General features: G+C 42.2%; 1 protein-coding gene across 1 annotated transcript in view; it reads left to right on the forward strand.

Annotated features, from left to right (window-relative positions):
* Positions 1 to 12,606: 12,606 nt before the first annotated feature.
* The window catches only part of GRK7 (G protein-coupled receptor kinase 7), a 76,037-nt gene continuing 72,702 nt past the window's right edge, over positions 12,607 to 15,941 (forward strand). Inside the window, 3 exon segments of the mRNA XM_078783228.1 lie at positions 12,607 to 12,872; positions 15,039 to 15,054; positions 15,623 to 15,664. Of these exon segments, the coding sequence (XP_078639354.1) occupies positions 12,607 to 12,872; positions 15,039 to 15,054; positions 15,623 to 15,664 (324 nt within the window).

Raw genomic sequence — 15,941 nt, forward strand, 5'->3', positions numbered from 1 at the left:
AAAGATTGGAGCAAAATGTATCAGGCAAGATGAGGATAGGGTCGCAATGGGTGTAGTAAAACTCAGGTAGAAATAGGAAAGAGGTTAGACAACAGACTTTAAAGTCCTGATGGGAACAGTTTGCAACATCAGACTTGGCATCGGGTAAACAGCTCCACGGTGAGAGAAAGGGGGATGAATACATTTTGGTGTGCATCAACTTTGCACCTGGTGGCGTGGAGGAGAAAGATAAGCCTTGAAAGATTTGCAGCCTTGAAAAGGCAGCGGTTGGGAAAAGAGGTGAGTGCATGACAAGTACGATCAGAATAGAGCCGGTGGTTTGTGAATTCATATTTTATTAGGATCGAATTCTAAATTTGGCCTGCTATTTGCTTCATTGCTGAGTTGTGATTGCGCTCCTTATTCTGCACCCCTGCACTTCAGCGTGGGGTTTGCATTTGGTGCCTTTAAAGCCCACTAGGTCATCTCAGTGGACAGATGCTCTGCTAAATGTCCATCTGAGAGACAGTGTACTCATTGCTGCAAGGCCGAACCTGCGAAGCACCCGTTTAGCAGTTTCCAGTCGGGTCGAGAATTGAACATAAACTGAGCTGCTTAACAGGGAGTGTATTCCTTCTGTGCCATCCTGTTGCTAATATAGCTGGTAAAAGACTACAAGGCCACAAATCGACCTATTGTGAGAGGCCAATCGTAGGGAACGCCTTAGACCCCCATTGCCTCAAGATGGTAAGCTGTTGGTAGCAACAGATTTAACCACACCATTTCCTTGGATAAATAATTCCTGACATTTGTGAATGTCTCGTACACTGTTAAGCTGAGGATGCCAAAGGATGGACTTGCCATGTAGAAAATTCCCAGGTGGTGACTAGCTTTGGAGGCCAACTACCCTGCATAGAGTGGTGTCGATTGCTCACTGATACGATGCATCTTCCAGTAACTACTTTCCACTGTTGTACCTTGTGCACAAAAGAGAAGTTCCATCCTCATTTTATCTACAAAACATGATACATGTCACATGCATTTCACAACCGATATTAAAGGGATTTTTAGGTAAGATATGGCTCCACAGAAATTCACACCAGTCGTATTTACTGTTTAATTGTGTATTTTTCTTATAAACATATAAGGTGGAAAAAAGACTACAGGAGGGCGTGTTGAAAATTAATACCTCGTACTCTTTTTCTCCAAAACAGGTAAAGATATTCCAAGGAAACAAAATGCAGTAAATATCACCTTTGTGGAGAATATGTTTCTTCAGACGATGATGTCAAGGCCGCTGTGAAGCTCGGTTAAGTCAGCAGGACGCACACAGTTCTATCATGACGGCATCACAAAACTACTTGAACGTTGGCAGAAATGTGTGGACCTTGAGAAATAAATATAAATATTCTACCATGATAGAATCAACATTGATGTTGATATCTCCTTTTGTTTAATTCCATTTTTTTGTAACCTTTAAGGCTCGTCGTTGACCTGCCACACACACCTCTCTCACACACGGCCATACAGACGAATACACGAGAAATAACACAGGATTGCTTTTAAATGAAAGAGCGGAAATTTCAAAATGGTTCACCACAATTGTTGTATTCCTGGATGCAAATCACAAACATGAAAATATAGAAATACGAGAAAGATCTGTGGATGAGAGGTGTCAAGTTCCTATCATTTCCTGTTAATAGATGTGTCGCGTCACACACACGCACTTCTTCTTAGCAATAGTTGCAAAAATCTAGTATAATTCATTTTGTGGCCCTGGAGTCAGCCTGGTAATATATTGTTATGTCGGTTGGGTAGGGGCAGATATAGATTTAGGTAGATCTGCATAGGTAGGTGCTCCAATGTCACGAAGAAGAAGAACCATCTCGATGTACAGTAAGTCAGGGACCTGTCTAGCCCGGTTTGTCGGATTAAGTGTATACCTGTGATCATACAAGGATGATCGGGTGATAGGTAGAATAGGGATTCGGCTAACTCCCCGGTATGACAAACCTGTGATCTATCCAGTGTCCCGTATGGCAATGCACTCATACACATTAGTTAGCCCCAATAGCGCACCACATTAATTAAATCCCCCCTCACAATGACTGACCAGAAAGAACAAACAGCAAGCGACCACGCACTTGGGCTGACAACACTGGCAGGGCAGCAAACATCAACCAGGCAGGCAATAGCCATGCCCAGAAGGACTCTTGATTGACAGGGGGTGGGGAGAGCAAAGAGCAGGCCACCGATTGGCAGAGTAGGGCAGCTTGGGGAAGGGACGGAAAGCTTCCCCGTGATTGGGGGTAAGGAAGGTGAAAGATGTGCCACACTGATTGGCCACCGACCGATGACACCACGGCCAATCTGTGCGGAAGGCGCGAAACCACTACCAAGAAGCTGTGCACTGGTAGGAGGAGAAGCACCAGTGACGTGAAAAGGCGCGAAAGGTCACAAGAAAATGAGGCACTGGTTGGCAGAGGGAGAGAGCTGATGTCAGACGGCGAGATATAAAACCACTTGCTGGCCGACATTTCCCTCTTCTCGTTTTGGCTTCCTTCCTGCCTGGACCCCCCCTTCTGCCCTTGCCTTTCTCTCGGTGAGACTCATCTCTCTCGTTCTTGGACCTCCTGCCTGCCCCGAGTTTCCTTTGCGATCCGCAAATTGCCTGCGCTATGACGGACGTTGGGGAAACGTTGGAGCGCCGTCGATTCTCCTCCCTGGCGTTCACGGGCGAGCGAGGCTTGCTGCTGAGCAGGCGAGACCGGCACGAGCGAGGTGCTCAGTGAGGCCTGACGGAGCGTGAACATCGGAGCCTGGATGGCCGAACGGACCCGACATCCAGACAGATAAGACGCACCACAGAACACAACAAAACGTTAATTTTATTATCCTTCCATTTGTCTTGTATAGTCGAAGTCAGTGTGGGAGCGCTCCATTAGAGGGGTTTAGTTCTTCCGTCGCGTCCATTGTTCTCGGGTTCCGAATAATAAATAATTTCTTTTTGTACCATAAATTCCGTTTTCGTTTGTGTGTTACTTTCCACAGGGTGAAGACTGTGCACGGGGCCGTGAAGGTAAGCGGCATTCCCCTCCCAAACCTCCCTGCTCACGTATGATCCGCCATTGAATTGGATAACGCCTCATTAAGCTCGATTGCTATCCGTGGATGCTCTGTCTGAATAGAGTCGTCCACAGGACAACATTTATAACAGCCCCCTCTTCTCCCTCCAACCTGATTCATTATAAATATCATCATTTTAAAAGTTGATTTTAAACTTACCCTGGGCCTTCACAGCCTCCAGATATGATCTGCCCATTGGTATTCAGAAGCACCCATACCAGATATGGTGTCTGCCTACAACTCTTTTGTTGTGCATCCTAGATCCTAGATTTCTCTCAGGTACTTTTTCAAGTATTTTCAGCTTATTTTAGAAGCTTTGTGAGACATTTCAATAAATGTCGTCATGCACGTGCAATAGAAGTTCACGTTCCCCAAAGACCATAATTTATATGGGTTTCTGCACATGCCCGCAGAGCATTCTGGGATGGATTATGTCCTTTCAAAAGTCCTACATTATAGATGGTTTAATTCCCCCTGGAATTACAGATAAGTTAATGTCCCCCAGATTTCCAGGCTGGTTATTGCCCGTGAGATTTAAAGGATGAGATAAATCCCTTCCTGCCTCCCCCCCCCCCCCCTCCCCGCCGCGTTACGGACAAGTTAATTCCCCCTCTGAATTACGAACGGGTTAATTCACCCTCAGAATTATGGATGGGTGAATTCCCCCCTCAGAATTACGGATGGGTTAATTCCCCCTCAGAATTACGGATGGGTGAATTCCCCCTCAGAATTGCGGACGGGTTAATTCCCCCTCAGAATTGCTTACGGGTAAATTCCCCCTCAGAATTAAGGACGGGTTAATTCCCCCTCAGAATTACGGATGGGTTAATTCCCCCTCAGAATTACGGATGGGTTAATTCCCCCTCAGAGAATTCCAGACGGATTGAATCCCCCTCAGAGAATTCCAGACGGATTGATTCCCCCTCAGAATTATGGACGGGTTAACTCCCCATATAATTATGAATGGGTAATTCCACCCAGAATATGTGACTTTCAAAATGATGTAATCCGCACCAGAATGTTTGGTGATCATGGGCAGAAGCCCATAGCAACGGCGGTCCTCGGGGCAGGTAACATATATGTGCATGCCACATAAGGATTGTTACCTAAAATAGCTCACAAAGCTTCTAAACATAGCCAAAAATACTTGGAAGGGTTACTAAGAGGGATGTGTCTGCACAACGAGACCTCTGGAGAACTTTCTGATCAAGTCACTGAAAAAGTTGTTATCTTGCAGCCCGTATTGAAAAACCTACTGACGATATGGAAACGACCTCGACACCTCTGATCTGCGGATATTTCTCGTATTCCTATATTTCTGTGCATCAAATTTACATTGAGGAACACAGCAATTATGGTTATCCATTTCTAAAATGTCACTCTTTTGTCTAAATGCTGAAAAATATGTTTAAAAGATTATTTGAATCACAGATTTCACATTAGCAATGGCAGGTTAAAAGTGTCCATTGAGCAGAATTGAGTCAAAGAAAACGTACACACAGCGCAAGCGCAAAAGGCCTCATTTAGCATTTATGTCATATCGAAAGTCGTGTATTACGGATGAGTTAATTCTCCCAGAATTGCGGTGAGTTAATTGTCCCAGAATTGCGGACAAGTTAATTCCCACCAGAATTGTGGAGGAGTTAATTCTCCCAGAATTGTGGACGAGTTAATTGTCCCAGAATTGCGGACGAGTTAATTGTCCCAGAATTGCGGACGAGTTAATTCCCCCCAGAATTGCGGACGAGTTAATTCTCCCAGAATTGTGGAAGAGTTAATTGTCCCAGAATTGCGGACGAGTTAATTGTCCCAGAATTGCGGACGAGTTAATTGTCGCAGAATTGCGGACGAGTTAATTCCCCCCAGAATTGCGGACGAGTTAATTGTCCCAGAATTGTGGAAGAGTTAATTGTCCCAGAATTGCGGACGAGTTAATTGTCCCAGAATTGCGGACGAGTTAATTGTCGCAGAATTGCGGACGAGTTAATTCCCCCCAGAATTGCGGACGAGTTAATTGTCCCAGAATTGCCGACGAGTTAATTGTCCCAGAATTGCGGACGAGTTAATTCTCCCAGAATTGCGGACGAGTTAATTCCCCCCAGAATTGCGGACGAGTTAATTCTCCCAGAATTGCGGCCGAGTTAATTCCCCCAGAATTGCGGCCGAGTCAATACTCCCAGAATGGTGGACGGGTTAATTCTCCTAGGATTGCGGACGAGATAATTCTCCCAGAATTGCAGACGAATTCATTCTTCCAGAATTGCGGACGAGTTAATTTTCCCAGAATTGCGGACGAGTTAATTCTCCCAGAATTGCGGATGAGTTAATTCTCCCAGGATTGCGGACGAGTTAATTCTCCCAGAATTAAGGACGAGTTAATTCTCCCAGAATTGCGGACGAGTTAATTCTCCCAGAATTGCGGACGAGTTAATTCTCCCAAAATTGCGGACGAGTTAATTCTCCCAGAATTGCGGACGAGTTATCTCCTAGAATTGGTGCATTTTCGATTTGTAATACGCTCTCCAATGAGAGTGTTGCTTTGCCATGTATTGAATTAGGTCAGCCCATACCACCCCCACCATGAACCTCAGGGGACTATGAATCAATTTTGCTTAACCATGCCCAACCACCAGTTTTCAACTCATTCCCTCCAGTGGTTCAGGAGTGCAGAGAAGTTTTAAAAAAAACACCTCAAGCTCGACTTCTGGGACTGTGATTTGTTTTTTTACTTTAGCTAATCATGACAGACAATCCCCTTTTTGTTTTCATTTGAAAGACCATAGTTAGAAGTTTTACCAGAATGGGATATAACCTCCTATCCTGATACTGCATTGTTGGTATGGCAGATAGGTTCAGGAATTGTGCCTTTGATGATACAAGCATGGCATTTGGCACACAGTTAGAGTAGAGTATGTCCTAAGAAAGATATTTGGCTATAGGGCCGTTGCAGATTTGTCCTTTTTTGAAAAATGGCCGCCATTGTTGTCACAGAACAAATCTGTGATGGCCCTATAGCCAAATATCTTCCTTAGGGCATACTCTAACTGTGTGCCAACTCTCGTGCTTGTATCATCAAAGGCGCAATTCTCCCAAATATTTCACCTATCTGCCGTACTAAAAATTGGGCGCCATTTTTATTGGACACATCTGTGAGGACTCTAATAGTCAGAATATTTAACTGTGTACCAAATACCATGCTTGTATGATTCAAACAACAGTTTATACAAATTAATATACCATATACCGCAATATACCATATAAATGGCGGCCATTTTGAAAACATTGTTGTCACAGGACAAATATATGATAACCCTATAGTTAGGGGTCTTTAATTATGTGCCAAATGTCAAGCTTGTATGACCACAACAACAGTTTATACACTAATGTACCAAATATATGTAAAATATCAAGCAATGGAGGCCATTTTGAAAAATGGCCGCCATTGTTGTCACAGGACAAATCTGCGATGGCCCTATAGCCATATATCTTCCTTAGGGCATACTCTGTGTGCCAACTCTCGTGCTTGTATCATCAAAGTCACAATTCTCCCAAATATTTCACCTATCTGCCGTACTATGTTAAGGATGTAGAACGAGGATCATTTGCAAAAGTGGGGGTTGTGTGTTTTGATTAATCATAAATGAGGCATCACAGGATTGTTGGCCACTCAGGTTGCTGACCCTGCTCACCATGTTCGTGAGTGACTGGGCTGTGTGATGTTCATGTCACCACAGGGTGGTGTGTATATGAGCACTGAGCAGCCACGTTCGGACCTACACCTCGTAACACTGCTAATAAAGATCCAACTTCAAAAGGAGTATCATAGGCGGCGGAAAAAGGAATTGTTTCCATAACTTACGATTACGCTGATAAAGAGGAGAATCAGATGGAATGTCAGTTGAAATATTGAGGAAAAACAATCGAGCAGAATTTGAGCACAAAATATCACAAATTCAGTGATTGTTGAACACATTGAATGCTTGAACATCATGGAAGTCACAGACATATTCAGCAGTCGACAAGATATATGGTTGTAGACTGCTTTGAAGAATGTTCCATTAATTTTAAACGACCTGATCACGACCACGTTCTCCAGATATCTGATACAGCATCTTGATCCAACTCGTGCTCAGTGTTTTTAGTTTTTAGTCTAAGTTTCTTACACCGTGGTGGCATGCCATAACAATATCTACCAACCTGGAGGACCAGGGATTGAAAGTTGGTATTCTATACTTAACTGCAGAATGGTAGCAATGATGGTCTGGATTGTTTGCTGAGCTAGCAGTGTTTTTTTTTTGTTGTTTGCAGGTGTGAAGGCATGAGTAAGCATATGGGTGTAAGTAATCACAAACTTTGTGCTTGAGTGAGCAGAAAATGACGTGGAAAGAGCAAATAGAGAGATCTGGCAGACTGTAAACTAAACAGGTAGTTGCAGGTTGTGGACTGAAGGAGAGCCAAGGAAATAGCAAAATGATGGTGATATGATGGAGAGCAAGAGTGTAAAAAAAGGTATGTTGCTCATAGGTGAAGGATAAGGACATGAGGAAGGATGATCCAAAATCTCTTGTGGATGTGATAGATGTACTCTTCACTTATCAATATCTTCAGGTGGCATCACATCAAAATATCTCTAACTAGAACGACACTCTTCGACGTCACGACGATTTGCCTCCGCCCACATTATTACATCATTATAATACTTGTACCAAGTTTGATTTAAATCCATTCAGCTGTTCACAAGTAATCACATTTTTACCTGATATGACCTCTGACCCTTGGCCTTTGACCTCAGGACCCCAACATTTATTCAGTTAATCTTTACATCATTATACATAACTGTACCAAGTTTGGTCAGAATCCCATCACTGGTTCACAAGTTTATATCGCAGTAACAGGATTTTTACCTAAAATGACCTCTCAAGTTTGGCCTTTGACATTGTGACCCCAAAATCTAATCAGTTCATCTTTACCTCATTATACATACCTGCACCAAGATTGACTAAGATCCCTTTAGCCGTTCTCAAGTTATCGCGGTAACGAAAACCTATCATGGATGGACGGACAGCCGGATGGACAACCTGAAAACATAATGCTTTCGGCGACTTCGTCAACTGAGGCATAAAAACGAGTTCAGTGAGAATAAATAATAAATCTTAATAAGTCTTAATAAGTCTTACAAAAGTGAGACCCGTTCAACTATGTGAATGTGCTTGTGCTTTATGAAAGACATCTGTTAACATCTCTTGACGGCGCTTTTCAACACAAAAAGACATTTTTACCATAGGGGTTTTAAGGAGCATTCATATAGGAGTTACAATAAACTAGTAAAGTAGAATGGAACTCGGTAGAGCGCTGGGTAGAAACGGTTTCCATTTTGTATCCCACTGATAGGTTGGATCTGGATCTTCACCAACAACGAACCGGTTTGTTCTTGTCATTTGACCAACTCATCCACCACGTTTTGTCATAATCCGTCCACAACTTTTTGAGATATGTTGTTCATAGACAGAGAGGACAACATAACCTCAAGTCTACCTTCAGTGACGGAGGTAACCATGTAAGGATGACCAATATGATATGAATCTTCAGTTTGAAGTTTGTTCTTGAATCAATGTGATGTTATAAATGAATTAAAGGAATGTTATTGGGAGCCTTGCTGTTATTGATAGCATCCTCGAGTTCAACTGGTGAGCAGATCGGCCTGCACCTCAGATCTCTTTGCCAATTGGAGCACAGGTATGCCCAACTGCAATACGCCAGTGAGCACACCTTAGGACGCCATTGAGCGTAGGACTAAGCAGGACAATGTATGGTAATAGTGGCGTTTGCTTTTACTTCTTTGATGCCACCGAAAAGTACTTCACATCTCCACATTCGTGACAATTTTGTGCCTTCCATTATTCAGGAGTTTTTGCTCAAATTGTTTTTTTTTTACCGTTATTCAGGAGTTTTTGCTCAAATTGTTAGTTTTTTACTGTTATTCAGGAGTTTTTGCTCAAATTGTTAGTTTTTTACTGTTATTCAGGAGTTTTTGCTCAAATTGTTAGTTTTTTACTGTTATTCAGGAGTTTTTGCTCAAGTTGTTAGTTTTTTTTTACTGTTATTCAGGAGTTTTTGCTCAAATCGTTAGTTTTTTTTTACTGTTATTCAGGAGTTTTTGCTCAAATTATTAGTTTTTTTACCGTTATTCAGGAGTTTTTGCTCAAATTGTTAGTTTTTTACCGTTATTCAGGAGTTTTTGCTCAAATTGTTATTTTTACCGTTATTCAGGAGTTTTTGCTCAAATTGTTAGTTTTTTACTGTTATTCAGGAGTTTTTGCTCAAATTGTTAGTTTTTCTTTACTGTTATTCAGGAGTTTTTGCTCAAATCGTTAGTTTTTTTTACTGTTATTCAGGAGTTTTTGCTCAAATTATTAGTTTTTTTTACCGTTATTCAGGAGTTTTTGCTCAAATTGTTAGTTTTTTACCGTTATTCAGGAGTTTTTGCTCAAATTGTTAGTTTTTTTACCGTTGTTTTTTTTTTTGTTTTGTATACAAGATCGAGGCTCGTGAAAGAGCTAACATTAATCGCACAAAACAGTGAAACCGACACATAAAACACAAAAAACAAGGGGAGCGGTAGACAAGATGGGGAGAGAGGGGGAAGGACACAAACACAACATTTGAGAGCAGGGACATCGGGAGAAATGTGGTAGGGGGAGGGCTTGGGTGGAGATGGGAGAGGTATAAAACATATGAACACTGCAAGGACTTCCAGGAAAGAAGTTGGAATTTCAAAAACAAAAACAAAAAAAGTGTATCTGGGGTGAATTAGCGGGGGTAGAAAAGATCAAGGTTTTGGATGGGGGAAGATAAGAGATGGTGGTGAACAGCTGTTTTAAAGACCTGGAGGGAGGAGTGGGATTGAAGGGAGTGGGGGAGTTTGTTCCAGAGGCGGGAGAAAAGGGGAATGAAAGAGTGAAGGTGAGCAGAGAGCCTAGATTTTGGCAGTTTAACCATAAGAGGGTTGCAGGCAGATCTTGTGCGACCTGAAGGAATATTGGGGGGACAGAGCACAGAGAGAGCTGGGGGAGCAAGGCTGGAGAGGAGTCGGTAGAAGACAGAAAGACCACCAACCTGCCTGCGGTGAGTGAGTGAAAGGCCCTCGGAGTTAACTTCATCACAGGAGATTCCAATGGTTCTGAAAGCTTTGGTTTCAACAGCGTGACGCCGAGCTAAGTGTGAGGCAGGAGCACCGGCCCAGAGGGGAGAACAGTATTCCATTGAGCTGCGGATGAAAGCCTTGTATGTGGTGAGGAGCTCAGGTGTGCCAAGGAAGAACTTCGCACGACGGAGGATGCCCAATCGGCGACTGGCTTTGGATGCCAGCTTGGAAATGTGGTTTTCCCAAGAAAGATCATGGCAGATAGTGAGACCCAAAAGCCTGAGCGACAGAACTTCTTGGAGAGGATTGTTGAGAAAGTAGATCGGAGGGTTTTCCAGTCGGTTCTTTCGGAGAGACATTGTAAGAGTGTGAGATTTGTCAGGATTGAAAGACATGTACCACTTGTTTGACCAGTCTGTGATTTTGTCCAGGTCTGTAGAGAGTGAGGAGGTTGCAGACTGCCGATCTGAGGGATGAGGAATGGAGCGGCAGATAGTGGGGTCATTAGCAAAGAGATAGAGAGGATTTTCCAGAGAGTCTGAGAGATCATTGATGAAGACCAGAAATAGCACATTGTATTATTCAGGAGTTTTTGCTCAAATTGTTGGTTTTTTGCCGTTATTCAGGAGTTTTTGCTCAGATTGTTAGTTTTTCTCCCGTTATTCAAATTTTTGCTCAAATTGTTAGGTTTTTTTTACCGTTATTCAGGAGTTTTTGCTCAAATTGTTAGTTTTTTGCAATCATTCGGGAATTTTTCCTCAAATTGTTAGTTTTTTTACCGTTATTCAGGAGTTTTTGCTCAAATTGTTAGTTTTTTACCGCTATTCAGGAGTTTTTGCTCAAATTGTTAGTTTTTTACCGTTATTCAGGAGTTTTTGCTCAAATTGTTAGTTTTTTACCATTATTCAGGAGTTTTTGCTCAAATTGTTAGTTTTTTTTCAACAAAGCATTTTTAGCGTTATTAGCATTATTAGCAACAACAAAGCAAAGCGTTGTTTTCAACAACAACAAAATTTTCAACAAAGCATTATGATAATGTGGAAAAAACAAATTAATAATTTGGTCAAAAGGTCAAAGGTCAGCATCACATAAAATCGTCAATTTTCATCTGATTGACCTGAAATTTTAAGAATTTGCATATTGGGTCACTGAATTGGTTCACCAATCAAAACCTAGAAGCTGATTGTTTTTTTTTAGATCAAAAGGTCAAAGGTCAAGGCTGCATAAAATCACCACTTTTCACCAGATTCACCTGAAATTAAAAAATATTGCATATTGGGTCACAGAATTTGTTCACTAATCAAAACGTTGGAGTCGATTTTTTTTGATCAAAAGGTCAAAGGTCACGGTTGCATAAAACCATCAATTTTCATCCAATTGACCTGAAATTGCAAGAATTTGCAAATTGGGTCACATAATTGGTTCACCAATGAAAAGCTAGAAGCTGATTTTTTTATTTTTTAGATCTAAAGCTGAAAGGTCAAGACTGCATGAAATCATCAATTTTAATTTTGTGTTTTTAAACTCTTTTCGGTTTTTTGAGCATGAGGAAGATGAAGAAGACATCTGAATACAAATAGACGTGGACAGGCTTTGCATTTTCAGATGCTTAGTTTTTATTACTATTATACAAGGTCTAGGCTCGTGGAAGAGCCAGGACACAGAACAGATCAGGATACAACATAACAAAAGGAACAGCAGGAGAAAGGAGAAACGCCAACAGCAGGGTGGAGGGAGAAGGTAGACTGAGATGGCCAAACAAGGGATGCAGCCTGCAGGTAATGATGAGGGTTATGGGAGAATGCAAGGGGTGAACAAGACAGGTACAAAAGCAAAATTTTAGGAGGGGCGAGCATGGTTTAACTGATGTAGAAAAGATCATGGCTTTGGATGTGGTATGACCTGAGATGGTGGTGAACCACTGTCTTGAAGACCAGCATGGATTAATGAGATGTAAGACAGTGGTGGAAGTTGGTTCCACAGAAGAATACTTGAATTACACTTTGCTGCTATACACAGTTAGAATAAATGAAAAAAAAGACATTCAACCTTAGATTGTTAGTAAGTAACACCAAAATCCACACTAAGTCAAAGTTACCCAGATTACATCCTGCATATAACATCATCTGCTGCAGCCTGCAGGCCACTAATCGCCTTAATGAGATAAAGATGCTGATGCCAGGTGGAAGAGCTCCAAACTGTCTCTGCTACTTATACTGCGGCTGTCTATCTCTCTCCTTGGCTTTTTGTACTCCATGTTACTTGTATTTTCAATATTTCTTTTCCAACATATTTTGCATTACCCTTCAGTAGATTTCTCTCTTGGCTGAACACGAAGTCACACTGTGGTCAAAAACATGTGTGACCTCGGAGACCTGGATAACCTCATCGCCAACACGGCTTACCTCCAGGCACGCAGAAAAGTGGACGCAGGTGTCGGAGGGTCAAAATGTCGCCGCAGTCTCGCACTTCCAGGGCTCGCCAAATGCATGGAGATACGACAACTGCTGCGTCTGTCCTTCGCCAGTGAGTGTGAAGAACAACCCATTGGGAGGCGACTGTTCCAGAGCTTTTGCGACTCGGTGTCTGAATACAGCAGGGCTTTAGCCTTCCTCGATCAGGTGTGCGGCACCGTTTGGTCACACGTTGCCAGAAACGTGTGTTTCAAGTCGATTTCGATTTATGCACATATTTACTAACATGGTTGTTAATTTTTACCCACACTAACCCAGAAACTCGGTTTGGGTCAGCAAATCATAAAATTAACAATTGTTCTATATGTGTACTGTAGGATGCAGTTCGTTCACATTGATTTATCTGAAGCTTTTCACTTTCTGAAATGATTATTACAGAAATGTAATGATTACAAACTAATACAGTCGTGGCCAAAAATATTGGCACCCTTGCACTTTTTTCAAATAACTCACAATTTTCTCTAAAAATAAGTTCAAAAGTATTTGATCTCCACAATTCTTTATTTCACTGTTAATATTACAGAATCTTTGTTTTTGATTCAGAACTTAATATATCCTTTTAAATAAGAAATAAAAAGAAATGTCATTGACAAAATTATTGACACCCTCGACTTAATATTTGGTAGTACACAACCTTTGGACAAAATAACTGCAGTCAAGCACTTCCTATAGCCATGAATGAGCTTCCTACACCTCTCTACTGGCAGTTTGTCCCACTCTTCTTGTGCAAACTGCTCCAGTTCTCCCAGATTTGAAGGGTGCCTTCTCCCAACTGCTGTTTTCAGATCTCCCCAGAAGTGTTCAATGGGATTTAGATCTGGACTCATTGCTGGCCACTTCAGAACAGTCCAGCATTTTGTCTTGAACCATTCATGGGTGCTTTTTGAAATGTGTTTGGGGTCATTGTCCTGCTGCAAGACCCATGACCTTCAACGGAGGCTCAGCTTTCTGACACTGGGTTGAACATTGCGCTCCAAAATGCCTTGGTAATCTCCTGATTTCATGATGCCATTCACACATTCAATGCACCTAGTGCCAGAGGCAGCACAGCAACCCCAAAACATCATTGAACCTCTTCCATGTTTGATTGTAGGGAAGGTATTATTTTCTTTGAAGGCTTCATTTTGTTTTTTGTAAACATAGAGATGATGTGCGTTATCAAAAAGCTCTAATTTGGTCTCATTTGTCCACAGGACATTCTCCCAGAAGGATTTTGGCTTGTTCAGGTTTGTTTTGGAAAACTCCAGTCAGGCTTTCTCAGCAGAGGGGTCTCCTGAGTTTCCTAACATAGAACCCCATTTCCTTGAGTTGACGACGGATGGTGCAAGTTGAAACTGTCGTACCTTGTGTCTGAAGGTCAGCTTTAATCCGTTTGGCAGTTGATTGAGGTGCTTTCTCCACCATTCGAACAATCATTAGCTGCAGTCTTTGATCAAGTTTTCTCTTGCAGCCACGTTCACGGAGGCTGGCTACAGTGCCATGTGCCTTAAACTTCCTGATAACATTGCATATGGTGGACACAGGAACATCAAGGTCTCTGGAAATTGACTTGTAGCCTTGAGATTGTCCATGCTTGGCTACAATCTTGTGTCTGACCTCCTCAGACAATTCTCTGGTTTTCTTTTTTTTCTCCATGCTCATTGTGGTACACACAGTGACACAAAACAGCAGAATGACTCCTTTTCTCCTTTCAAACAGCTTGAATGAGTGATTTTTATATTGCAGGCACCTGCAACCCACCACAGGTGAGTTCAATTCCAAAGTAAAGGAGAATCACCTGCTTGAAATCTAATTATTTCTGACAACTTCCAAAAGGTGCCAATAATATTGTCCGGTCCATTTTAGGATTTATGTGTGGAATAAGCTAAGATTTCTTAATTTTTTCAGCTTTTTTGTTTTGTTCCACTGCAAACCAAAGAAATACAAATGTGGATACCAAAATATTTTTATATTTCAACAATTTTCTGGAAGAAATGGTGCATTATTTGAAAAAAGTGCAAGGGTACCAATATTTTTGGCCATGACTATCGGTATTTGATGCTGGAGTGAACGTTTTTAAGTAGATGCATTTGTTAACAAAAATTAAAAATTCTTTTGTCTCAAAAAACATTTGAGGCTCATGGAAGACCAAGATGACAATCGAAGAATACACTGACAGGGGGTGGTGGGGAATGAGCTAGACACAATAATGCAAGCAGGTGGATGAACAAACAGGAAAAGAGGAGAGAAAATAAAGAACGATAGTAACCTGCAGTTGTGGAGTTGATGTGGGTGGACTTCAAAGAGGTATAAAAGGTCACGGGTAGGGCCTGAAGATGAAATTGGAGAGTGGTGCATGGACATTGATAATCCCAGGGGAAGAGGGGATGGGGCTAGAAAGTGTTGTAATGATCCAAGAAGGTGGTTCCATAGGCAGGAGAAAAGCAGAACAAAGGAGTGGAAGTGAGCATTTCTTTCTCTCATGAGAAACAAGTAACTTGGTCAGGTCAGATATGGAAGCATGTGCAAGAGCAGCGTGTTGTACTCCATGGGCTTCCGTCTGGCAATCTCCCAGGAAGTTGCCCGGCCCATCCCCATCTCTTTGAGATGCCGATCAACTTGCTTCAACCACGAGGCACGTGGTCGGCTCGTTGGCCTCCTCCACTCATGAGGCTCCCTCGTTGAGAGAATCTGATGAGCAGGATAGACGTCTGGAAAGCGAGCCATATGTCCGTACAGCTACAGCTGACGCTCACGGACTATACGGGTAACAAATCTCATCTGAGTCTCTCTCAGCAAACGCTCGTTAGACACAAAGTCTAACCAGCGACAGCTAAGGATTCTCCATAAAGACCTGATACAGAAGGAGTTAAGTCTTCACCTCAAATCCTTTGGTAGACTCACAGTCGTCCATCCATAGAGCGAGACTGGAAGCACCAAGGACTTAAAGATTCAAAATTTCGTCGTCCTGCATAGGTACAAACAGCACCACACTCCATGCTCCATTGGATCCATGACTCCCCAGGCCTGACCCAGATGTCTGTCGACCTCTGTCTCACAACATGTGGAGACATGAATATCACTGACAAGGTAAGTGAATCTCTCTGTGACCTCAACATCCTCGCCACAGATAGGTACTGACAAAATAGCAGCACCCTAGATTTAATTGAAAGCCTGGATCTTAGTCTTGATCCAGGAGACCCATAATCCCAGTGGTTCAGACTTCATTCAGCACCTTG

This window comes from Myxine glutinosa, chromosome 8 (genome assembly GCF_964187855.1).
Source record: "Myxine glutinosa chromosome 8, kmMyxGlut1.1, whole genome shotgun sequence".
NCBI lineage: Eukaryota > Metazoa > Chordata > Myxini > Myxiniformes > Myxinidae > Myxine > Myxine glutinosa.